General features: G+C 63.9%; 3 protein-coding genes across 3 annotated transcripts in view; all 3 read left to right on the top strand.

Moving 5' to 3' along the window:
• Positions 1-831: 831 nt before the first annotated feature.
• Positions 832-2,403, top strand: LOC138735179 (gamma-aminobutyric acid receptor-associated protein-like; the record flags this gene model as incomplete). The annotated part of the gene is given in 4 exon segments (XM_069883086.1): positions 832-1,132; positions 1,709-1,818; positions 1,821-1,829; positions 2,279-2,403. Coding segments are annotated over 4 exon segments (486 nt in total), but the record flags the coding sequence as incomplete, so codon positions are not given.
• Positions 2,404-3,102: 699 nt separating this feature from the next.
• PHF23 (PHD finger protein 23) lies at positions 3,103-8,515 on the top strand. Its single transcript, XM_069883084.1, is given in 9 exon segments — positions 3,103-3,185; positions 3,937-3,968; positions 4,248-4,340; positions 5,134-5,384; positions 5,419-5,567; positions 5,606-5,668; positions 5,671-5,799; positions 7,071-7,572; positions 7,659-8,515. Coding segments are annotated over 8 exon segments (951 nt in total). The 5' UTR covers positions 3,103-3,163; the 3' UTR covers positions 7,283-7,572; positions 7,659-8,515.
• Positions 8,516-9,160: 645 nt separating this feature from the next.
• DLG4 (discs large MAGUK scaffold protein 4) overlaps positions 9,161-23,849 on the top strand; it is a gene marked incomplete at its 3' end in the record, with an annotated part of 32,639 nt that continues 17,950 nt past the window's right edge. Inside the window, exons 1-8 of the mRNA XM_069883083.1 lie at positions 9,161-9,187; positions 10,341-10,433; positions 10,657-10,718; positions 18,725-18,790; positions 18,983-19,036; positions 19,871-19,921; positions 21,197-21,321; positions 22,840-23,009. Of these exons, the coding sequence (XP_069739184.1) occupies positions 9,169-9,187; positions 10,341-10,433; positions 10,657-10,718; positions 18,725-18,790; positions 18,983-19,036; positions 19,871-19,921; positions 21,197-21,321; positions 22,840-23,009 (640 nt within the window). The remainder of the gene's footprint in view (positions 9,188-10,340; positions 10,434-10,656; positions 10,719-18,724; positions 18,791-18,982; positions 19,037-19,870; positions 19,922-21,196; positions 21,322-22,839; positions 23,010-23,849) is intronic.

The following is a 23,849-nucleotide window of genomic DNA, read 5'->3' as shown; positions in this document are numbered from 1 at the left end:
GGTGGGGGGGAAGAGGGCGGCACCGGCAAACCCCACCCCCCCCACCCCCCCCACCCCCCCAACCGGGAACCAGTTAGGGACCCCCCGGGGACCCCCCCCAGGAACCCTTGGAACCGGTTGGGGACCCCCCCTTCCCCAGGACCCCTGGAGCCGCTTTGGGATCCCCCAAGACAACCCCTGATATCGGTTGGGGATCCCGGACACCCCCCCTCTTTGGAGCCTCGGGACCCTAGACCCCCCCAGGGAACCACTGGGACCAGTTCGGGACCCCCCCCAGGAACCACTGGGACCAGTTAGGGACCCCCCAAGAACCATTAGGGACCAGTTAGAGACACCCCTAAGAACCACTGGGACCAGTTCGGGATCTCCCCAGGAACCACCGGGACCAGTTAGGGCCCCCCCCAAGGACCCCAGGAACCACTGGGACCAGTTAGGGACCCCCCAGGAACCACTGGGACCAGTTCGGGACCCCCCAGGAACCACCGGGACCAGTTAGGGACCCCCCCAAGGACCCCAGGAACCACTGGGTCCAGTTAGAGACACCCCCAAGAACCACTGGGACCAGTTAGGGACCCCCCAGGAACCACTGGGACCAGTTCAGGACCTCCCTAAGAACCACTGGGACCAGTTCGGGACCCCCCAGGAACCCCTGGGACCAGTTAGGGCCCCCCCCAAGGACCCCAGGAACCACTGGGACCACTTAGGGACCCCAGCGGGACCAGTTAGGGACCCCCCCCAAGGACCCCAGGAACCACTGGGACCAATTTGGGACCCCCCAAGAACCACTGGGACCAGTTCAGGACCTCTCCAAGAACCACTAGGACCAGTTAGGGACCCCCCCTCACCCCCCCCGGACCCCCCCCCCAGGACCCCTGGAGCCGCTTGGGGATCCCCAAGACCCCCCCCAGCCCCCACTTGGGGTTCCCTGTGCTACCCCCCCCCCCCCCATTTCCAGTGGGAAACTCCCCTTTCCCGTGGGACCCCCCCCCTCTTCTCGGTGACCCCCTCCTCTTCTCGGTGACCCCCCCATTCCCATCACCCCCCCCCTCCCAGGTGATCGTGGAGAAGGCGCCCAAGGCTCGAATCGGGGACCTGGGACAAGAAAAAATACCTGGTGCCCTCGGACTGACAGGTAAAATGGGGGGGGGGGGGGGGGGCGAGATTGGGGGGGCTGGGGGGGGGCCCTGGGGGAAATGGGGGGGCTGGGGGGGTCCTGAGGGGACTAGGGGTGACAAAAAGGGGGGGTATGGGGGGCTCTAATGGGGCTGGGGGGGGCACAGAGTGGGGTTTGTGGGGCTGGGGGATGCGATGGGGGTGGGAATTGGGGGTGAGGGGGGGTCAGAAGGAGAAGTTGGGGGGCAGAGGGGTTGGGGGTGTCACAGAAAGGGATTTTGGGGGGGCTGGGGGGGGGCACTGAGTGGGGTTTATGGGGTGGGGGGCTCCCATGGGTGTCATGGGGGGGGGAACTGGGGGTGAGGGGGGGGTCAGAAGGGGGATTTTGGGGGGGTTCAAAGCTTGGGGGGGGGGCACACAGTAGGTTTTATGAGGCTGGGGGGCGTCCTAGACCCTTTTTTAGAGAAGAGGGAGGGTCCTCAGGCCCGGTTGGGGGGGGGTTTGGGGGTGTCGGGGTGGATTTTAGGGGTGCTGGGGGGGGGGGATGTTTGGGGGTGAAGACCCCCCCCCAACTTATATCTGTGCCCCCCCCCAGTGGGTCAATTTTATTTCCTGATCCGGAAGCGGATTCATCTCCGCGCCGAGGACGCGCTTTTCTTCTTCGTCAACAACGTCATCCCCCCCACCTCAGCCACCATGGGGCAGCGCTCTACCAGGTTTGAAGGGGAGGGGGCACCCCAAAATTGGAGGGGGGACCCCAAAATTAGAAGGGGACCCCAAAATAGCTGGGGGGGAGGGGGCTAAAATTGAGGGGAGGGAGCTCAAACTAGAGGGAGAAGCCCGAAATAGAGGGGGGGGAACCTGCTCTAGAGGGCGAGGAGCCCAAAATGGAGGGGGACCCCCAATATAGAGGGGGGTAAAATGGAGGAGGGACCCCAAAAATGAGGGGGGGGGGTGGAAAAGGAGGATAAAATGGAGGAGAGACCCCCCCCCCCAAATGAGGAGGGGGCTGAGGAGAGGTCTCAAAAGCGGAGGGAGACCTCGAAATGGGGGGGGTAAGTTGAGGGGGGGGGGTTATCTAGATGGGGGGGACCCCCAAAGCAGGGGTGGGGGTGTCCTGAGGGTGCCCTGACCCCCCCCCCTCTTTGTTCCCCCCTCCCCTCAGGAGCATCACGAGGAAGATTTCTTCCTCTACATCGCCTACAGCGACGAGAGCGTCTATGGGGCCTGAGCCCCCCCCCCCAGCCCCGCCGACCCCCCCCGCGGCCTCAATAAACGCCATGGAGCCGCCTGGGACTCGGCGTCATTTTAAATTGGGGGGGGGGGGGGGGGGCGGAAATAGGTCTGGACTACAACTCCCATCACGCCCCGCGCAGGAAGTGGGCGAGGCCACGCTTAGACGTGCTTTACGTGTGCGTAGGGCGTGATCTGATTGGTTGAAGGGGGAAGGGGCGGGGCTAGAGGGAGGGTAACGTGGCTTCTGATTGGTTGTGGGAGGATGGGGCGTGGTCAAGGCGTGGTTTGCGCATGCGCAGAGCGTCTCGGCCGCCTTTCCAGCCCCCCCCCCCGTTTTAAAACTCCCGGGATTTCCGTGATCCCCGTGAGGCGCTTGTGGGAGCCACGAGCCTTCCTGGAAGCGCTCGGGGGGGCCCCGTGGAACCGGGTAGAGGCGCTCGACACACATCGAACCCCCGGGGGCCACGGCGGGTGGGGGGGGGGGGGTTCCGATTGGTTAAAGCGGGGAGGTGGGCGGGGCTTGGTGGGAGCGCCACGCTCTGAATGGCTGATGAGGAAAGGGGGCGTGGCCAGAGTGATAGTAGGCGGGAGGGGCGGGGCTTATGGTGATTGACAGGCGTTTATGTGAGTGGGCGTGGTCTCTATTGGTCGGTGATAGCGAATGGGCGGGGCCTAAAGGAGGGGGCGGGGCCTGCGCATGCGCGCTGCGGGGCCGGGCGGGGAGGACCCGGGAAGGGGGGGGGGAGCGGGGGGGGGGGGAGCCAGGCGGTACCGGACGGGAGCGGCGGAGGAACCGGGGCTCGGGGCTGCAGCCATGGCCGAGCCTGGCCCCGGAGGTACCGGCACGGGGAGGGAGGGGGTCACCGGTACCGGGGAGTGGTGGGGTGGGGGGGAGCTTTGAGGCCCGGTACGGCGCTGGGGGGGGGGTGGGGGGAACCGGGGGAGCTTTGAGGCCCGGTACGGCGCTGGGGGGGGGTGGGGGGAACCGGTACCGGGAGCACCGAGAGCGGTGCTAGGGGCACCGGTAGCGGGGAGCAAAGGGTTACCGGCAGCGGAGGGGGAGGGGGGAGGAGCCCCGGTGGCAGTGGAGGGTGGGGGGGCACCGGTACCGGCGATCCCAGGGGTTACTTACCGGCTCCGGTACCGGGGGGAGGTGATAGGGGGCTCCCGGTGAAGGGGTGGGGGGCACCGGTACCGGCAGGGGGGTACGGGGGGGTACCGGTAGCATCGGTACCGGGAGTGGGGGGGTTAACGGTACCGGGGCGGGGAACACACGGAGGGACTCCGGTACCGGCTTGATGGGGTCTCGGGGCGGGGGGGAACCGGGAGCTACCGCCCCGGGAAGGAGGAGCACGGGGGGAACCGGGAGCGCAGGGAAGATGAGAAGGGGGGGTGGAATCCCCGGTGAAAGCGTGGCCGGGGGGGGGGGGCTGGAACCGGGATGGGGGGGGGATGGGGGGCGATGGGAACCGGATCGTTCCCCGGGGAGGGGGTGGGGGATGGGGGCCACCGTTACCGGGGAGAGGGGACCCGCCCCCCCCCCTTCCCCGTGTGACACCCCCCCTCCCTCCCCTTCCCCTCCCCCAGAGCCGCTCCCGAGCCTGAAGGCGGAGACTCAGGTGAGAGGGGGGGGCGGGGGGGGGGGTTTACCGGGAGTTACCGGAATAACGGGGGGGGGGGGTGGAATTAGCGGGAGGAACCGGGAATCGCGGAGGGAGGAGGGGGGGGGTTGAAGAGTTAACGGGTGGGGAGGGAAGCCGGGGGGGGGCCTTATGGAAAGACGCTCACGGGCAGGAGGGTGGGAGCGGGGCCGGTACCGGGAGGGGAGGGGGGGGGGGGGGACTTAACGGAGGGGAGGGGGGGGGGTTCCATTTGTGACCCCCCTCCGGTGCCCGCAGCCCCCGGAGAAGCGCCGTCGGACGATCGAGGACTTCAACAAGTTCTGCAGCTTCGTTTTAGCCTACGCCGGGTACATCCCGGCGGCCGCCGAGGTGGGGAGAGCGGCACCGGGCACCGGCGGGGGGGGGTTAACGGGGAGAGCCGGACTCCATCTTGGCGCGGCGCCTACAACTCCCGGCGTGCCCCGCGCCGCCTCCCCAGCGCAGGCTCCGCCCCTCCCCAGCGCTCTCAGCCAATCAGCACCGCCCCCGCGCGCAGGCCCCGCCCCCTCGGCCCAACCACCCAATCGCAGCGCGCCTTCCCGCGCCGAGCAGCCAATCACAACGCGACCCCTCCCCCCCGCTCCTGTCAATCAATCTCAGCGGTGCGCGGGCTCCGCCCACCGCGCCCTAATGGCTGCGCCGCGGGGGGTGCTGGGAGTTGTAGGCGGCGCCCGCGCCGGGACTACGGCTCCCGGCGTGCCTTGCGCTCCCCGCCGCCATTTTGGGGTGGTGGGCGATGGGAGATGGAGTCCTCAGGGGGGGAGCCCCCCCCGCTAAAGGGGGGGTTTGAGGGCATCGAGGCAGCCCATAGGGTGGGGGCTGGTTAATTAGGGTGAGGAGCGTTAATTAAGCTGGGGGTGGGCGGGGCAGAGCCGTGGAATGAGGGGTAATTGGGGTGGGGGGGCTTGGGGGGAGGTAGGCTTGGAGCTGGGGGGCCTAGGGAGCCCCTGACCCCCTTTAGTCTCCCCACCCAGGACCCCCACACCTTTTCCCTGAGGCTTTTGGGGTGCTCAGGCATTGGGGGGGGTTCTTTAAGGGGTGTCTATGGACATGGGGGGGGGGGTTGTCCTTCAGGTCCAGCCGAGCTGTGACACCCCCCCCCTTTTATTTCTGCTCTCCCCAGGACCCCCCCTGGCCCCCCTCGGGCCCCAGCTCCCCGCGAGCCGAAGGAGGCGAGAGTTGGGGTTCAGCCCCCGCCGCCCTCCGCACCATCGAGACCTTCGTCCGCAAAGCCAAATCCTCCAAGAAACGGGGGCTGGGGCGCTTGGCCCCCCCCGAAAACTCCCTCCTGGATAAGATGCGCCTCAAGGACTCCCTCTTCGACCTTCCTCCTCCGCCACCGCCTCCACCTCCTCCTCCTCCTCCTCCTCCTCCATCATCGTCCTCCTCATCCTCGCGGCGTCGCGACCGCCGCAGCCGTCGGGGTGACCCGGGGGGGTCCCGGGGGGCCGGGGCGACTCTCGCTCGCGGGGCAGGAAGAACAAGAAGCGGCGATGGAAAAAAGGGGAGCGGGACGGGGTGAGCGAGACGGACTCGGACGAGGAGGAGGAGGAAGAAGAGGAGGAGGAAGAGGAAGAGGAAGAAGAAATGGTCGTTTCCCCGCCGCAGCCCCCGCCGGCTCCCCCGCCGCCCCCCGAAACGGGGAGGGAAGGGGGGAAACTGGGGGGGGGGAAGGAAACGGGGGGCAGCACCGAGAGCAGCCGGGACGGCGAGGAAGAGGAGGAGGGAGCGGGGAGCTCGAGCGAGGGGGAGCTGCGGGTGATGGACGAGGACATCATGGTGGAGTCGGGTGAGTGGGGAAGGAAGGGGATGGGGGGGCTGGGGGGGTGTGGAGGGGGTTGAGATGGTCTGGGGGGCACGGGAGGGGGATTTGGGGGAGTCTGAGGGGTGTGGGAGGAGAATTAAGGGGGTTGAGATGGTTTGAGGGGGATTTGGGGAGTCTACGGGGTGTGGGTAGAGAATTAAGGGGGTTGAGATGGTCTGGGGGGCACGGGAGGGGGATTTGGGGGAGTCTGGGGGTGTGGGAGGAGAATTAAGGGGGTTGAGATGGTCTTGGGGCACGAGAAGGGGTTTGGAGGAGAATTAAGGGGGTTGAGATGGTCAGGGGGACAGGAGAAGGGTTTTGGGGGAGTCTGAGGGGTGTGGGAGGAGAATTAAGGGGGTTGAGATGGTCTGAGGGGGATTTGGGGGAGTCTAGGGGGTGTGGGAGGAGAATTAAGGGGGTTGAGATGGTCTGGGGGGCACAGGAGGGGGATTTGGGGGAGTCTGGGGGGTGTGGGAGGAGAATTAAGGGGGTTGAGATGGTCTGAGGGGGATTTGGGGGAGTCTAGGGGGTGTGGGAGAAGAATTAAGGGGGTTGAGATGGTCTGGGGGGCATGGGAGGGGGATTTGGGGGAGTCTGGGGGGTGTGGGAAGAGAATTCAGGGGGTTGAGATGGTCTGGGGGGCACAGGAGGGAGGTTTGGAGGAGTCTGAGGGGTTTGAGAGGAGAATTAAGGGGGTTGAGATGGTCTGAGGGGCATGGGAAGGGGATTTGGGGGAGTCTGAGGGGTGTGGGAGGAGAATTCAGGGGGTTGAGATGGTCTGGGGGGCACAAGAAGGGGTTTGGGGGGAGAATTAGGGAGGTTGAGATGGTCTAGGGGGCACAGGAGGGAGATTTGGAGGAGTCTGAGGGGTTCGAGAGGAGAATTAAGGGGGTCGAGATGGTCTGGGGGGGCACGGGAGGGGGCACTTTTCCCCCTAGACCCCCCCAACACCCCCTTTCTCCGCACTCACCCCACTCAGAGCCCTCAGGGGTCCCTTCTTTCCCCTTTAGGACCTTCCTTTCAACTTGAGACCCCCACACCCCATTTTTTCCCCCTGAGGCCCCCCTTTCCTCTTCTTGACCCCCACTTTTCCCCTCCGACCCCCCCCAACACCCCTTTTCTCCGCACTCACCCCACTCAGGGTCCCTTCTTTCCCCTTTAGGACCTTCCTTTCCACTTTGAGACCCCCCGACGTCCCGTTTTTTCCCCCCTGTAACCCTCTGTTTTCACCCCGTACCCCCAAAAAAAAAAACAAGGTGACGACTCGTGGGACCTGATCACCTGCTACTGCCAGAAGCCGTTTGCGGGGCGCCCGATGATCGAGTGCAGCCACTGCGGCACCTGGATCCACCTCTCGTGCGCCAAGGTCAAAAAAACCAACGTCCCCGACGTCTTCTCCTGCCAGAAGTGCCGCGAGGGACCCCCGCGACGTCCCCCCGCCGCCCCCCGCCCCGGCGGGGACCCCTGAAGCCTCCGGGGACCGCGGGGCGAACCCCCACCCACGAGTCCCGGGATGGGACTCGAGGGGGAGCTTGGGCAGCTCGCCCCCCCCCCCCAGGACACAAGGTTTGGGGTCCCCCCTCTAAGGAAGGGGGGGAATCGGGGGTCCCTCGCCCCAAGATACGAAGTTTGGGGTCCCTCTCGTACGGATGGGAGGAGTTGGGGGTCTCTTGCCCCCGATACAGGGAGATTTGGGGGGTTCTTGCCCACGGAACACAAGGTTTTGGGTCCCCCCGTAAGCATAGGGGGGTTTTGGGGGTCCCTTACCCCCAGGACGCACAGTTTTGGGGGTCCCCTGCTAAGGTAAGGGAATTTTGGGGGTCCCTTGCCCCTAGTACAGGGAGGTCCCTCGCTCCAAATACAGGGAGATTTGGGGGTCCCCTTACCCCCAGGACACACGGTTTTGGGGGTCCCTGCTAAGGTAAGGGAGTTTTGGGGGTCCCTTGCCCCTAGTACAGGGAGATTTGGGGGTCCCTCACCCCCAGGACACGAGGTTTGGGGTGGCCCCCCCCAAGAATAGGGAAGTTTGGGGTGTCCTTTCCTCCCAGGGACACAAAGTTTGGGGTCCCCCACCCCTAATACAGGGGAGATTTGGGGGTCCCTGCCCCCCAGGACACAAGGTTTTGGGGTCCCCCTCCAAGACAGGGGAGGCTGGGGTGGGGGGGGGCTGAGCCCCTGGGGTCCCCCCTCAGGTTGTGGGGGGGGAGTTTTGGGGGGGGCCCTCACCCCCAGACCCAGGTTTAGGAGGGACCTTGAGGTTGGGGGGGGGGTCCAGGTTACAGGGGGTCCCCGGTTTAGGGGGGACCCCAAGTTTGGGGGGGTTCCTAGGCCAGGTTAGGGGGGGACCCCAGGTTTGGGGGGGGGTTCCTAGGCCAGGTTAGGGGGGGACCCCAGTTTTTAGGGCCACCCCCTCGGGTATTTTTTAACCATCCCTTCCCTGCACCCCATTTTTTTTTGTGCCCCCCCCATTTTGGGGGTGATCGGAGCGATTCGGGGGGGGTAGGGGCCCCCCAAAATGGGCTGGGGACGCTGGTTTTGGGGTCCCCCCCACGCCGAGGCAGGGTTTGGGAGCGCTGGATGGGTTTTGGGGGGCTCCCCTCCCCCCAGACCGGGTTTTTTTTGGGGGGGTCCCCAATTTTAAGACGTTTCGGGGGGGCTGCAGCCCCCCTTTCTGTAAATAAACAGCGTCGCGGGCTTCGTACGGGGGGGGTCGGCGTCTGTCTGTCCGTCCGGGGGGGCGGGGCGACCCCGAAAAGGCGGGGAGTCCCCTCCAATGGGGAGGGGGGACCCCAAAAAGCCTCAAAAAAAGCGGGGGGGGGGGAGGAATCCCCTTAAGGAGTCCCAGGGGGCGGGGGCTAAGGAGATGATTGACAGCCCGTGTTGCTATGGCAACGGGGGGCGTGGCCAGCGCGGTGATTGGCGCGTGGGGCGTTGCCATGGCGACGGGGAGTGATTGGCGGGAGTGTCGCCGTGGCAACGAGGCGAGGGGCGTGGCCTCATTTGCATAAAAGGAGGGAAAATGGCTTTCCCGCCCTACCAGGCGCGGGAAATTTGGGGGGGGGGGGGGTGGGCTCCCTGCCCCATAGGGGTCTCTGCCCCCCAGATAGGGGTCAAGGGGGGTTGGGTAAGGGGGTGTCCCTTATCAATGGACTTTCTTTAGCCCCCCCCCATTTTTATCCTCATTAATTACTTAAAGCTGATTTGCCCCCCCCCCTTCTTTTAATTTTTTTGAATGGGGGGGGGTCTGGACTCCATTTCCCGCCATGCCCTGGGGGTGTGGGGCGAAGGGGGGGCCCCTAAATCCCCCCCCCCCCCACCCCCTAATCCCGAGCTCAGCAGGGATTAACCGGGGTGATGGCGCTGGGACGGAGGGGTGAGAGCAGGGCTGGGGGGGGGGGGCAGGTTTGGGGGGGCACAGGGGGGAGTTTGGGGAGTTAGAAGTGTCCCTGGCCCATATTGGGGGTCCCTGCCCTATGGTTAAAGGGGTGCCTGCCCTCTATTGGGGGTCCTGGGGGGGGTTAAAGGGGTCCCTGTCCCACATATGGGGGTCCCTGTCCTATATTGGGGTCCTGGGGGGGGTTAAAGGGGTCCCTGCCCTGTATTGGGGGTCCTGGGGGGGGTTAAAGGGGTCCCTGCCCTATATTGGGGGTCCTGGGGGGGGTTAAAGGGGTCCCTGCCCTATATTGGGGGTCCTGGGGGGGGTTAAAGGGGTCCCTGCCCCACATTTGGGGGTCCCTGCCCTATATTGGGGGTCCTAGGGGGGGTTAAAGGGGTCCCTGTCCCATATTTGGGGAGTCTGGGGGCAGTTTTGGGGACACTAGAAGGGATTTTGGGGGTGTTAAAGGGGTCCCTGCCCACATTTGGGGGTCCTGGGGGGGGTTAAAGGGGTCCCTGTCCTATATTGGGGGTCCTGGGGGGGGTTAAAGGGGTCCCTGTCCTATATTGGGGGTCCTGGGGGGGGTTAAAGGGGTCCCTGTCCCACATATAGGGGTCCCTGCCCTATATTGGGGGTCCTAGGGGGGGTTAAAGGGGTCCCTGCCCTATATTGAGGGTCCGGGTGGGGTTAAAGGGGTCCCTGTCCCCACATATGGGGGTCCCTGCCTTATATTGGGGGTCCTGGGGGGGGTTAAAGGGGTCCCTGCCCTATATTGGGGGTCCTGGGGGGGGTTAAAGGGGTCCCTGTCCTATATTGGGGGTCCTGGGGGGGGGTTAAAGGGGTCCCTGTCCTATATTGGGGGTCCTGGGGGGGGGTTAAAGGGGTCCCTGTCCCCACATATAGGGGTCCCTGCCTTATATTGGGGGTCCTGGGGGGGTTAAAGGGGGTCCCTGTCCCACATATGGGGGTCCCTGCCCTATATTGGGGGTCCTGGGGGGGTTAAAGGGGTCCCTGCCCTATATTGGGGGTCCCTGGGGGGGGGTTAAAGGGGTCCCTGCCCCGTATTTGGGTGTCTGGGGGCAGTTTTGGGGTCACTGTGAGGGATTTGGGGGTGTTAAAGGGGTCCCTGCCCCACATTTGGGGGTCACAGACGCGCTGTCGGAGGTTCTGGGGGCCCCCCCCCGGCTGGGGGCGCAGGAGCTGCTGGGGGCCCTGAGGAGCCCCCTTTTCGGGGCGCTGCTGGGTAGGTAAAAAGGGGGGGTTTGGGGGTGCCGGGGGCAAAATGGGGGGCAAAGAGGGGGTTTAGGGGGAAAAAATGGGGTTCAAAGGGGGTTTGGGGGTGCTGGGGGCAAAATGGGGGGCAAAGAGGGGGTTTGGGGGGGTAAAAGGGGGTTAAAAGGGGGTTTGGGGGTGCTGGAGGGTCAGGTCATAGTTTTGGGGTCCCCCCTGACCTCCCCCCCCCTCAGACATCCAGGAGAGCTACGAGGAGATGGTGGGGGGGGGCTCCCCTGCCCCCCCACGGCTCCGGGTAACCCCAAAACCCACCCCCCCACTTTTGATGTCCCCCCCCTTCTCGGTTTTGAGGGGTGTCCCCCATGTTTTAAGCGGCACCTGAAGTTTTGGGGTCCCCCCCTTTCCAATTTTGGGGTCCCCCCATCCTCACCCTCCCTCCCATAACCCCCCCCCCCCATTTAGGGGGTCTCCCTATCCCCCCCCTCCAATTTTGGGGTCCCCTCCATGTTGGGGTCCCCCCCCCTGTTTGGGGTCCCCTGACACCCCCTTCTCTTTTGGAGCTCCCTAACCCCCCCCTCCCAATTTTGGGGTCCCCTTCCCTCCTTTCCCCTCCTTATTCGGGGGGTCCCCCCCTCCATGTTGGGGTCCCCCAAGCTCCTCCCCCCCTCCTCCCCATTTTGGGGCCCCCACCAGTTTCTCCCAGTTCCTCCAGCACCCCCATTTTTCCAACCCCCCCTTCCTATCCCCTTTGCACCCCCTTTTTTTGACCCCCCCATCCTATCCCCCCCCCAGTAAATCCCAGTAACCGCTGCCCCCCCCCCAAATCCCACTATCCCCTCCCCAGTTCTCCCAGTTCCTCCATCACCCCCAGCTCCTTCATCCCAGTTTCCTCCATCATCACCAGTTCCCCCCCCCCAATTCCAGCCCCCCCAATCCCAGCCCCCCCCAAATTCCAGCCCCCCCCAATCCCAGCCCCCCCCATCCCAGCCCCCCCCAAATTCCAGCCCCCCCCAATTCCACCCCCCCCATTTCTCCTCCTGCTTCTCCATCCTCTCCCTCTTCTCCATCCTCCATCCCTTCCCAGTTCCCCCAGTTTCCTCCCAGTTCTCCACATCCCCCCCCCCCAAATCCCATTTTTCCAACCCCCCCACCCCATTTTTCCCCCCCCACCCCCCCATTTTCCCCCCCCACCCCCCCATTCCTCCATCCCCCCCCCCCGCCTCCGCTCCTCCATCCCCCCCCAGCTCCTCCGCCACCCCTGCTCCCTCATCCCCAGTTTCTCCACCATCTCCCAGTTCCTCCCTTCCCAGTTCTCCCAGTTCCCCCCCCACCTCATCCCAGTGCCCCCCCCTCCCCATTTCATCCCCTCCCCATTTCTCCATCCCCCCCCCCCCCCCCCGCCCCCACTTCTCCATCCATCCCCTCCTCCCAGTTCTCCATCTCCTCTTCGCTTCTCCATCCTCTCCCGCTTCCTCCATCCCTTCCCCCCCCCCCCCCCCAAATTTTTTGGGGACCCCCCCCAACCCCTCCTCGTCCCCCTCCCCCCCTCCCCAGCCCCCCCCAGCCCCCCCCCAGCCCATGAGCGCCGGCCACAGCCGCCGCCATGGACTGTCTGTGCATCGTCACCACCAAGGTAGGGGGGGGGTCCCCTTCTTCCCCCTCTTTGGGGTCCTGGGGGGGGGTAAAAAAGCCATTTGGGGGGGCTGGGGGGCTGTTTGGGGGGGCCTGGGGGGCTCGGTTGGGAGCTGGGGGCCTGCTCTGCGGGCTTTGGGGGGGCAATTCGGGGGGACGGGGGCTGCTCTGCGGTCCTGGGGGGGCACTTTGTCATCTTGGGGGGGGGCTGGTTGGTACCTGGACGGGCAATTTGGGGTCCTGGGGGGGTAATTAGGGGTCTGGGGGGGGGCACTTTGTCATCTTGGGGGGGTCCTGGGGGTCTTGGTTGGTACCGGGGGGGGCAATTAGGGGTCCTGGGGGGGTAATTAGGGGTCTGGGGGGGCACTTTGTCATCTTGGGGGGGTCCTGGGGGTCTTGGTTGGTACCGGGGGGGGCAATTAGGGGTTCTGGGGGGGGCACTTTGTCATCTTGGGGGGGGCTGGTTGGTACTTGGAGGGGCAATTTGGGGGTCTGGGGGGGCACTTTGTCATCTTGGGGGGGTCCTGGGGGTCTTGGTTGGGACCTGGGGGGGCAATTAGGGGTCCTGGGGGGGTTAATTAGGGGTTCTGAGGGGGCACTTTGTCATCTTGGGGGGGTCCTGGGGGTCTTGGTTGGGACCTGGGGGGGCAATTAGGGGTCCGGGGGGGTCCTGGGGGTCTTGGTTGGGACCTGGGGGGGCAATTAGGGGTCCTGGAGGGTAATTAGGGGTCTGGGGGGGGCACTTTGTCATCTTGGGGGGGTCCTGGGGGTCTTGGTTGGGACCTGGGGGGGGCAATTAGGGGTCCTGGGGGGGTAATTAGGGGTCGGGGGGAGCACTTTGTCATCTTGGGGGGTCCTGGGGGTCTTGGTTGGGTCCTGGGGGGCTGCTCTGTGGTCCTAGGAGGGCACTTGGGGGGGGTCCTGGTCATCTTGGGGGGTAATTTGGGGTCGGGGGGGGCAATTAGAGGTCTTGGGGGGCCACTTTGTCATCCTGGGGGGTCCTGGGGGTTCTGGTTGGTACCTGAGAGGGGCAATTAGGGGTCTGGGGGGGCAGTTTGTCATCTTGGGGGGGTCCTGGGGGTCTTGGTTGGTACCTGGGGGGCTGCTCTGTGGTCCTGGGGGGGGCAATAAGGGGTCCTGGGGGGCAATTAGGGGTCCTGGGGGGCCACTTTGTCCCCTTGGGGGTCCTGGTTGGCACCTGGGGGACTGTTTTGGGGTCCGGGGGGGCACTTTGTCATCCTGGGGGGTCCTGGGGGTCCTGGTTGGTACCTGGGGGGGGGTGATCTGGGGCCTTGGGGGTCCTGAAGGTCCTAGTTGGCACCTGGGGGGGCACTTTGGGGTCCTGGGGGGCTATTTTGGGGTCCGGGGGGGGGCACTTTGGGGTCCTGGGGGGGCTACTGTGTGGTCTTGGAGGTCCTGTCTGGTATCTGTGGGGGCCGCTCTGGGGTCCTGGGGGGGCTACTCTATGATCCCAGGGGGCCTGTTTGGGCTCCTGGGGGAGGGGGGCACTCTGTGGTCATGGGGGAGTCACTCTGGGCCCCTAGGGGGGCTGCTCTATGGTCCTGGGGGTCCTGTTTGGTACCTAGGGGGCTATTCTATGATCCCGGCGGGGCGCTCCGGCCCCTGAGGGGGCTGCTCTATGATCCGTTGGGTCCTGTTTGGCACCTTGGGAGGTGTTTAGGGGGCAATTCTGTGGTCCTGGGGGGGCCACTCTGTGTGAGGAGGGTGCCTCTGGGAACTGGGAGCACTGGGACGGGGGCGCTGAGGGGACTGGGAGCGCTGGGGGGACTGGGAGGAGGAACATGGAGGACTGGGGGGAGCCCTGGAAGTGCTTGGGGGAGACTGGGAGCACTGGGAGCTTTGGGAGGGGGAGCTAGGAGGGGGAACTGGGAGTACTGGGAGTACTGGGAACGCTGGGACAGGTGACTGGGGGCACTGGGGAGCACTGGGAGGGGTTACTAGGAGCACTGGGGGGTTACTGGGAGCACTGGGGGGGCTACTGGGAGCACTGGGAGGGGTTACTAGGAGCACTGGAGGGTTACTGGGAGCACTGGGAGGGGTTACTGGGAGCACTGGGGGGTTTACTGGGAGCACTGGGGGGGGTGATGCCCCCTCCTCCCCTCTCCTCCTGCCCCCCCCCCCGCCCCCATCCCTTGCCATCCGGTTGCCATGGCAACGCAGCTTTCTTCCCCCCCCCCCCGCCCCACAACCCATCCCCGTTGCCATGGCGACGCCGCCCCTCCCCGTTGCCACGCGACGCCGGCCCCGCCCCTCGCCGTTGCCATGGCGACGCGGCCCCGCGGCGTTGCTAGGCAACGGCGGGCGGGGGAGGGAGGAGGGGGAGGAGGAGGCGCGCGCCCCCGCCCCCCCCCCCCCGCGTTGCCATGGCGACGGGAAGGGGCGGGGCTTGGGGGTGGGGGGGCACTGGGGGGGTACTGGGAGCGCTGGAGGGCTACTGGGAGCACTGGGAGCAGCGCTGGGAGGTGTCAGGTGGGCACTGGGGGCACTGGGAGCACTGGGAGCAGCGCTGGGGGCACTGAGGGGGCACTGGGAGCACTGGGAGTAGCACTGGAGGCACTGGGGGGGCACTGGGAGTACTGGGAGCAGCACTGGGGGCACTGGGGGGGCACTGGGAGTACTGGGAGCAGCACTGGGGGCACTGGGGGGGCACTGGGAGTACTGGGAGCAGCACTGGGGGCACTGGGAGTACTGGGAGTAGCACTGGGGGCACTGGGAGGGGCACTGGGAGTACTGGGAGCAGCACTGGAGGCACTGGGCGGGCACTGGGAGTACTGGGAGCAGCACTGGGGGCACTGGAAGTACTGGGAGCAGCACTGGGGGCACTGGGAGGGGCACTGGGAGTACTGGGAGCAGCACTGGGGGCACTGGAAGTACTGGGAGCAGCACTGGGGGCACTGGGGGGGCACTGGGAGTACTGGGAGCAGCACTGGGGGCACTGGAAGGGGCACTGGGAGCACTGGGAGCAGCACTGGGGGCACTGGGGGGGCACTGGGAGTACTGGGAGCAGCACTGGGGGCACTGGGAGTACTGGGAGCAGCACTGGGAGGACTGGGGGGGTACTGGGAACACTGGGGGCACTGGGAGGGGCACTGGGGTTACTGGGAGCAGCACTGGGGGCACTGGGAGTACTGGGAGCAGCGCTGGGGGCACTGAGGGGGCACTGGGAGCACTGGGAGTAGCACTGGGGGCACGGGGAGGGGCACTGGGAGTACTGGGAGCAGCACTGGGGGCACTGGGGGGGCACTGGGGGCACTGGGAGCGGCACTGGGGGCACTGGGGGGGAACTGGGAGTACTGGGAGCAGCACTGGGAGTACTGGGAGCACTGGGAGGGTTATTGGGGTGTTACTGGGAGCACTGGGAGGTCTCAGGTGGACACTGGGGGCACTGGGAGCACTGGAGGGGGCACTGGGAGTACTGGGAGCACTGGGGGGTCTTAGGTGGACACTGAGGGCACTGGGGGGGCACTGGGAGTACTGGGGGGGTTACTGGGGGTGTTACTGGGAGCACTGGGAGGGCTCAGGTGGACACTGGAAGCACTAGGGGGGTTTACTGGGGTCACTGGGAGCACTGGGAGGGCTCAGGTGGACACTGGGGGCACTGGAAGCACTGGGGGGGTTACTGGGAGCACTGGGAGGGCACTGGGATCAATGGGGGGAGCACTGGGGGTGTTACTGGGAGCACTGGGAGGGCTCAGGTGGACACTGGGGTCACTGGGAGCACTGGGGGGGGCACTGGGGGTGGTACTGGGAGCACTGGGAGGGCTCAGGTGGACACTGGGGGCACTGGAAGCACTGGGAGTACTGGGAGCACTGGGGGGGTTGCTGGGGTCACTGGGAGCAGCACTGGGAGGTCTCAGGTGGGCACTGGAAGCACTGGGGGGCACTGGGAGAACTGGGGGCGTTACTGGGGGTGTTACTGGGAGCACTGGGAGGTCTCAGGTGGACTCTGGGGCCACTGGGAGGGTTACTGGGGGGGTTACTGGGAGCACTGGGGGTACTGGAAGCACTGGGGGGGCGCTGGGAGTACTGGGAGGGTTACTGGGGGTGTTACTGGGAGCACTGGGAGGGCTCAGGTGGACTCTGGGGGCACTGGGAGCACTGGGGGGGTTACTGGGGTCACTGGGAGCAGCACTGGGAGGGGTTACTGGGAGCACTGGGAGGGCTCAGGTGGATACTGGGGGCACTGGAAGCACTGGGGGGGCACTGGGAGTACTGGGGGCAGCACTGGGAAGTGTCAGGTGGACACTGGGGTAGTTACTGGGAGCACTGGGGGGGTTACTGGGAGCACTGGGAGGCTTCAGCTCAGTCCTGGCAGCACTAGGCCGCGTTGCCATGGCGACCGGAAGTGGGCGGGGCCTATTTGTAGTCTCCGGGGGGGGTGGGGGGGGCGCTCAGTGTCCGGTTACGGCGGCCGCGCGGGGTCGCGCCAAGTCAAATCGCGTTGTCGTACGGCGGCCCGGGGGGGTCAATCCCCGCTAATCCCGGTACGGACGGAGCTGGGGGGAGGGGGAGGGGGGGGGGGGAGGTGATGGCGGAGCCGGGGGGGGGAACTGGGAGCACTGGGAGCACTGGGGCGGCCCGGGCGGGGGGGTGCCTGGCGCCGCTGCTCTGCCAGTGCCGGGTGGTGTGGAGGGAGAGGAGCCTGTCGCTGGCCTTCGGCTGCAAGGTGCGCACTGGGAGGGACTGGGAGGCACTGGGAAGGACTGGGAGGCACTGGGAGAGGGCACTGGGGGGACTGGGAAGGACTGGGAGGGGTGGGGAAGGTCTGGGAGGGGGCACTTGGAAGGATGAGGGAGGACTGGGAGCACTGGGAAGGACTGGGAGGGGCTACTGGGGGCACTGGGAAGGATGAGGAAGGACTGGAGGGGCACTGGGAGGGACTGGGAGCACTGGGAAGGACTGGGAGGGGATACTGGGGGCACTGGGAGGGACTGGGGGCACTGGGAGGGACTGGGAGCACTGGGAAGGGTGGGGAGGGTCTGGGAGGGGGCACTGGGAGGGACTGGGAGGGATGGGGAAGGTCTGTTAGGGGGGACTGGGAGCACTGGGAAGGACTGGGAGGGGCTACTGGGAGCACTGGGAAGGATGAGGAAGGACTAGAGGGGCACTGGGAAGGACTGGGAGGGGTGGGGAAGGTCTGGGAGGGGGCACTGGGAGGGACTGGGAGCACTGGGAAGGGTGGGGAGGGTCTGGGAGGGGGCACTGGGAAGGACTGGGAGGGGTGGGGAGGGTCTGGGAGGGGGCACTGGGAAGGACTGGGAAGCACTGGGAGGGACTGGGAGGCACTGGGAGGGATGGAGGAGGACTGGGAGAGGGCACTGGGAAGGACTGGGAGCACTGGGAGGGATGGGGAAGGCCTGAGGGGGAGCACTGGGAAGGACTGGGAGGCACTGGGAAGGACTGGGACGGGTAACTGGAAGGACTGGGAGGCACTGGGAGGAGTGTGGAAGGTCTGGGAGGGGCTACTGGGAGCACTGGGAAGGATGGAGAAGGCCTAGGAGGGGGCACTGGGAACACTGGGAATGACTGGGAGGAACTGGGAGCCATGGAGAAGGGCTGGGAGGGGACAGTGGGAGCACTGGGAGGGATGGAGAGGGCACTGGGAAGGACTGGGAGGCACTGGGAAGGACTGGGAAGGATGGAGGAGGACTGGGAGAGGGCACGGGGAGGGACTGGAGGCACTGGGAAGGACTGGGAGGAACTGGGAAGGCCTGAGGGGGAGCACTGGGAGGCACTGGGAGGCACTGGGAGGGATGGAGGAGGCCTGGGAGGGGGCACTGGGAGCACTGGGAAGACTGGGAGGGGTCACTGGGAGGGACTGGGAAGCGCTGGGAGGGGTTACTGGGAGCACTGGGAGTGGGGGGGGGGGTGACCCAGTTGGGGCCCCTCCCCCCCCCCCCCAGTCCCATTTTAGCCCCTTGATCCTGGGATTAAACTGGGAGCAACTGGGATTAAACTGGGGCTGCTGGGATTGGACCTGGGGGGGGGGGGGGGGTGTCACTAATTAATCTGCTGTTAATTAACGACCACACCCTGTGCCCTGGGGCTGCTGTGGTGGGGGGGGGTGATGAGTGCTAATTAGAATTAGTCATGATTAGCCTTAATTAAACTTAATTAAAGCTAATTGGCATTGATAAGGGTCATTGATATTAATAATTAAGGCTAATTAGCATTAATAATTAAGAGAAGGCACCTGGGTTCCCCTCTTGGTCATTAATTAACGACCTAAACTGGTCCCCAGAGCAACTTTAATCACTGCGAGGTGGCTTGTTAAGGTTAATTAAGGCTAATTGAGGTCAATTAATACTAATTAGTTGAATTAAGAGTAACTACTAATTAAAGAGTGGCTGGATGTCCCCTTCCCCTTTTTCATTAACGACCCAGTTTTCTCTTTCAGGGCGGCTCTAATTGGGGGGTAGGTTAATTAGTGTTAATTAGTGTTAATTAGGAGTGGGCAATTAGTTAATTAGTGTTAATTAGCAATTTTTGTTTGTCTTGTTAATTAAGAGTTGATTTCTGCCCCCCCAGCTGTGCTAATTGAGAGTGATTATGGCTCACTGGCACTAATTAACACTAATTAACACTAATTAACACTAATTAACACTAATTAACACTAATTAACACTAATTAACACTAATTAACCCCCAGAAATACCGGTACCAGGATGAGGACAGCCCCCCCCTGGAGCAGAGCCCCGCCCACCTGCCCAGCCAGGTAAGACCAGTGCTCCCAGTTGCCCCTCCCAGTACTGGGGGGGGGGGGGGGCTCCTCCCGTTTCCATAGTAACCAGGGATGCTGGGGGGGGGGCGTTGCCATGGTAACCAGGGATGCTGGGGGGGCGTTGCCATGGTAACCAGGGATGCTGGGGGGCTCTGACCCCCCCTCTTCCCCCCCCCCCCCCCCCAGGCGAACTCGCCCCCCGTCATCGTCAACACCGACACGCTGGAGGCACCGGCCTATGTGAGTGACGCTAACGAGCTTAACGAGCTTAACGAACCCCCTGTGCCTGCCCTGTGCCCCCCACCCCACTAATTAATCCTCTACGTGAGTGATGCTAATGAGCCCTGTGTGTGACTGCCTCTGCCCCCCACCCCAACTAATTAAGCCCCCAACCCCAACTAATTAAGCCCCCCACCCCAACTAATTAAGCCCCCCACCCTGCTAATTAAGCCCCCCACCCCACTAATTAAGCCCCTACTTGAGTGACACTAATGAGCCCTAACGAATCCCCTGTGACCTTCCATCTCACTAATTAAGCCCCTACCTGAGTGGCACTAACGAGCTTTAATGAGCCCTAACGAACCCCCTGTGACCCCCCCTAATTAACCCTCTATGTGATTGACACTAACAAGCTTTAATAAGCTCTAATGAACCTCCTTGTGACCCCCCTACTCTGCTAATTAAGCCCCTACCTGAGCGACCCTAACGAGCCCTAATGAGACCCCCCGTGTGCCCCCCCACTGTGCTAATTAACCCCTATGTGAGTGATGCTAATGAGCTTTAATGAGCCCTGTGTGCCCCCCCCACTAATGAACCTCCTTAATGAGTGATGCTAATGAGCCCTAACGAACCTCCATGAGTGACACTAATGAATCCCTAGTGACCCCCCCCAGGTAAGTGATGCTAATGAACCCCCTAACGAGCCCCCCCCTCATTGATCCTAATGAGCCCCTAATTAACCCCCCCTAATGAACACCCCCCCCACCTACAGGAGTGCCCCTAATTGCCCCCCCCTTGCTTAATTGCCCCCCCCCTTGCTTAATTGCCCCCCCCCTTGCTTAATTGCCCCCCCAGGTGAACGGCACCGAGGGCGAGATGGAGTATGAGGAGATCACGCTCGAGAGGGTGAGACCCCAAAACTGCCCCTGGGACCCCGAAACTGCCCCTGGGACCCCAAAACTGACCCCGAAACTGCCCCTGGGACCCCGAAACTGCCCCTGGGACCCCAAATCTGACCCCAAAACTGCCCCCAAAACTGCCCCTGGGACCCCAAAACTGCCCCTGGGACCCCAAAACTGCCCCTGGGACCCCGAAACTGCCCCCGAAACTGCCCCCGGGACCCCGAAACTGCCCCCGGGACCCCAAAACTGCCCCCGGGACCCCAAAACTGACCCCGAAACTGCCCCTGGGACCCCGAAACTGCCCCTGGGACCCCAAAACTGCCCCTAAACTGCCCCTGGGACCCCAAAACTGACCCCGAAACTGACCCTGGGACCCCAAAACTGACCCTGGGACCCCAAAACTGACCCCAAAACTGTCCCTGGGACCCTAAATCTTCCCCTGGGACCCCAAAACTGCCCCCAAAACTGCCCCTGGGGCCCTAAAACTGCCCCTGGGACCCCAAAACTGACCCCCAAACTGCCCCTGGGACCCCCAAACTGCCCCTGGGACCCCAAAACTGACCCCCAAACTGCCCCTGGGACCCCAAAACTGCCCCTGGGACCCAAAACTGCCCCTGGGACCCCAAAACTGACCCCAAAACTGACCCTAAAACTGCCCCTGGGACCCTAAAACTGCCCCTGGGACCCCAAAACTGACCCCCAAGCTGTCTCTGGGACCCTAAATCTGCCCCTGGGACCCCAAAACTGCCCCCGAAACTGCCCCTGGGACCCCAAAACTGACCCTAAAACTGCCCCTGGGACCCCAAAACTGACCCCGAAACTGCCCCTGGGACCCCAAAACTGCCCCCAAAACTGCCCCTGGGACCCCAAAACTGCCCCCAAAACTGCCCCTGGGACCCCGAAACTGCCCCTGGGACCCCAAATCTGACCCCGAAACTGCCCCTGGGACCCTAAATCTGCCCCTGGGACCCCAAAACTGCCCCCAAAACTGACCCTAAAACTGTCCCTGGGACCCCAAACTGCCCCTTGGACCCCAAAACTGCCCCTGGGACCCCAAAACTGACTCGCAAACTGCCCCTGGGACCCCAAAACTGCCCCTGGGACCCCAAATCTGACCCCTAAATTGCCCCGGGACCCCAAAAACATCCCCTACCCCCCTTCTACCTCCCCAAATCGAGCCCCCAGCCCCATTGCTGGGTATGGGGGAGCCCCCACCCCACCCCCAAGCTGGATTTTTGGGGGCCCCCCCCATGGCTCTGACCTATTACCCCCCTCCCAGGGTAACTCGGGGTTGGGGTTCAGCATCGCGGGGGGCACCGACAACCCCCACGTCGGGGACGACCCCAGCATCTTCATCACCAAGATCATCCCCGGGGGCGCCGCCGCCCAGGACGGGCGCCTCAGGTGGGCACCCCCAAAATAAACCCCCCCCAAATACCACCCCCGCACCCCCAAAGACCCCCCCTGCGCCCCCAAATACCCCTCTGGGGATTCATCCTGCCCCGTAGACCCCCAGAAACCCCCCTTAGACCCCTCCGAACCCCCTTGAGGCTCTTACAGGACCTTCTTAGAGCTCCATAAACCCCCCCTAGATCCCCCTAGTGCCCCCCAATTCCCATGAGACCCCCCTAGGGCCCCCCCAGTGCCCCCCAATTCCTCTTAGACCCCCTTAGACCTCCATAACTCCACCTCAGACCCTTCTAGGACCCTTCTAAACCGCCTTTAGATCCTCCTTAGAGCTCCATAAACCACCTTTAGACTCTTCTAGGATCCTCCTAGACCCCCATAAACCCCTCTAGGACCCCCCTGGTGCCCCCCAATCCCTCTTAGACCCCCTTAAACTTCCATAACTCCACCTCAGACCCCTCTAGGACCCTTCTAAACCCCCTTTAGATCCTCCTTCGAGCTCCATAAACCACCTTTAGACCCTTCTAGGATCCTCCTAGACCCCCATAAACCCCTCTAGGACCCCCAGTGCCCCCCAATCCCTCTTAGACCCCCTTAAACCTCCATAATCCCACTTTAGGACCCTTCTAAACCCCCTTTAGATCCTCCTTCGACCTCCACAAACCACCTTTAGACCCTTCTAGGATCCTCCTAGTGCCCCCCAATCCCTCTTAGATCCCCTCAAACCCCTCTAGGACCCCTCCAGTGCCCCCCAATTCCCCTTAAACTTCCATAACTCCACCTTAGACCCCTCTAGGACCCTTCTAAACCCCCTTTAGATCCTCCTTAGAGGTCCATAAACCACCTTTAGACCCTTCTAGGATGCTCCTAGTGCCCCCTAGATCCTCCTAGACCCCCATAAACCCCTCTAGGACCCCCCGGTGCCCCCCAATCCCTCTTAGACCTCCTTAAACCACCATAACTCCACCTTAGACTCCTCTAGGACCCTTCTAAACCCCCTTTAGATCCTCCTTAGAGCTCCATAAACCACCTTTAGACCCTTCTAGGATGCTCCTAGTGCCCCCTAGATCCTCCTAGACACCCATAAACCCCTCTAGGACCCCCCAGTGCCCCCCAATCCCTCTTAGACCCCCTTAAACCTCCATAATCCCACTTTAGGACCCTTCTAAACCCCCTTTAGATCCTTCTTAGACTTCCATAAACCACCTTTAGACCCTTCTAGGATGCTCCTAGTGCCCCCCAATCCCTCTTAGACCCCCTCAAACCCCTCTAGGACCCCCCTGGTGCCCCCCAATCCCTCTTAGACCCCCTTAAACTTCCATAACTCCACCTCAGACCCCTCTAGGACCTTTCTAAACCCCCTTTAGATCCTCCTTAGAGGTCCATAAACCACCTTTAGACCCTTCTAGGATGCTCCTAGTGCCCCCCAATCCCTCTTAGACCCCCTCAAACCCCTCTAGGACCCCCCGGTGCCCCCCAGTTCCTCTCTGACCCCCCCGTCCCCGTGTCCCGCAGGGTGAACGACAGCATCTTGTTTGTGAACGAGGCGGACGTGCGGGAGGTGACCCACAGCGCGGCCGTCGAGGCGCTCAAGGAGGCCGGGGCCGTCGTCCGTCTCTACGTCATGAGGCGCAAGGCGCTGGCCGAGAAGGTCGTCGAGGTCAAGCTCATCAAGGGACCCAAAGGTACCGGGTGGGGGGGGGAAAAAAACCCTGGGGGACCCCAAAAAACTGCTGGGAACCCCCCAAAACCACCACTGGGACCCCCAAAACCAGCACTGGGACCATCAGGAACCCCCCAAACCAGCACTGGGAGCTCCTCAAACCAGCACTGGGACCATCAGGAACCCCCCAAACCAGCACTGGGACCATCAGGAACCCCCCAAAACCAGCACTGGGACCCCCTAAACCAGCACTGGGACCATCAGGACCCCCCAGACCAGCACTGGGAGCCCCCCAAACTAGCACTGGGACCATGAGGACCCCTCAAACCAGCACTGGGACCCCCTAAACCAGCACTGGGACCATCAGGACCCCCCAAAACAGCACTGGGAACCCCCAAACCAGCACTGGGACCATCAGGACCCCCCAAACCAGCACTAGGACCCCCTAAACCAGGACTGGGACCATGAGGACCCCCCCAGACCAGCACTGGGAACCCCCAAACCACCACTGGGACCATCAGGAACCCCCAAACCAGCACTGGGACCCCCTAAACCAGCACTGGGACCCCCAGGACCCCCCAAAACAACACTGGGAGCTCCCCAAACTGGCACTGGGACCATCAGGACCCCCCAAACCAGCACTGGGACCCCCTGGGACACCCCTAAACCAATACTGGGACCCCCCAAACCAGCACTGGGACCATCAGGAACCCCCCAAACCAGCACTGGGACCATCAGGAACCCCCAAAGCCACCACTGGGACCATCAGGACCCCCCAAATCAACACTGGGAGCCCCTAAACTGGCACTAGGATTCCCTGCCCCCCCCCAAACCAGCACTGGGATCATCAGGACCCCCCAAA

This window comes from Phaenicophaeus curvirostris, unplaced genomic scaffold, assembly GCF_032191515.1.
Source record: "Phaenicophaeus curvirostris isolate KB17595 unplaced genomic scaffold, BPBGC_Pcur_1.0 scaffold_551, whole genome shotgun sequence".
In the NCBI taxonomy this organism is placed as follows: domain Eukaryota; kingdom Metazoa; phylum Chordata; class Aves; order Cuculiformes; family Cuculidae; genus Phaenicophaeus; species Phaenicophaeus curvirostris.
Note: the sequence above shows the minus strand (reverse complement) of the source record. Positions and strands in the feature narration are given on the sequence as shown.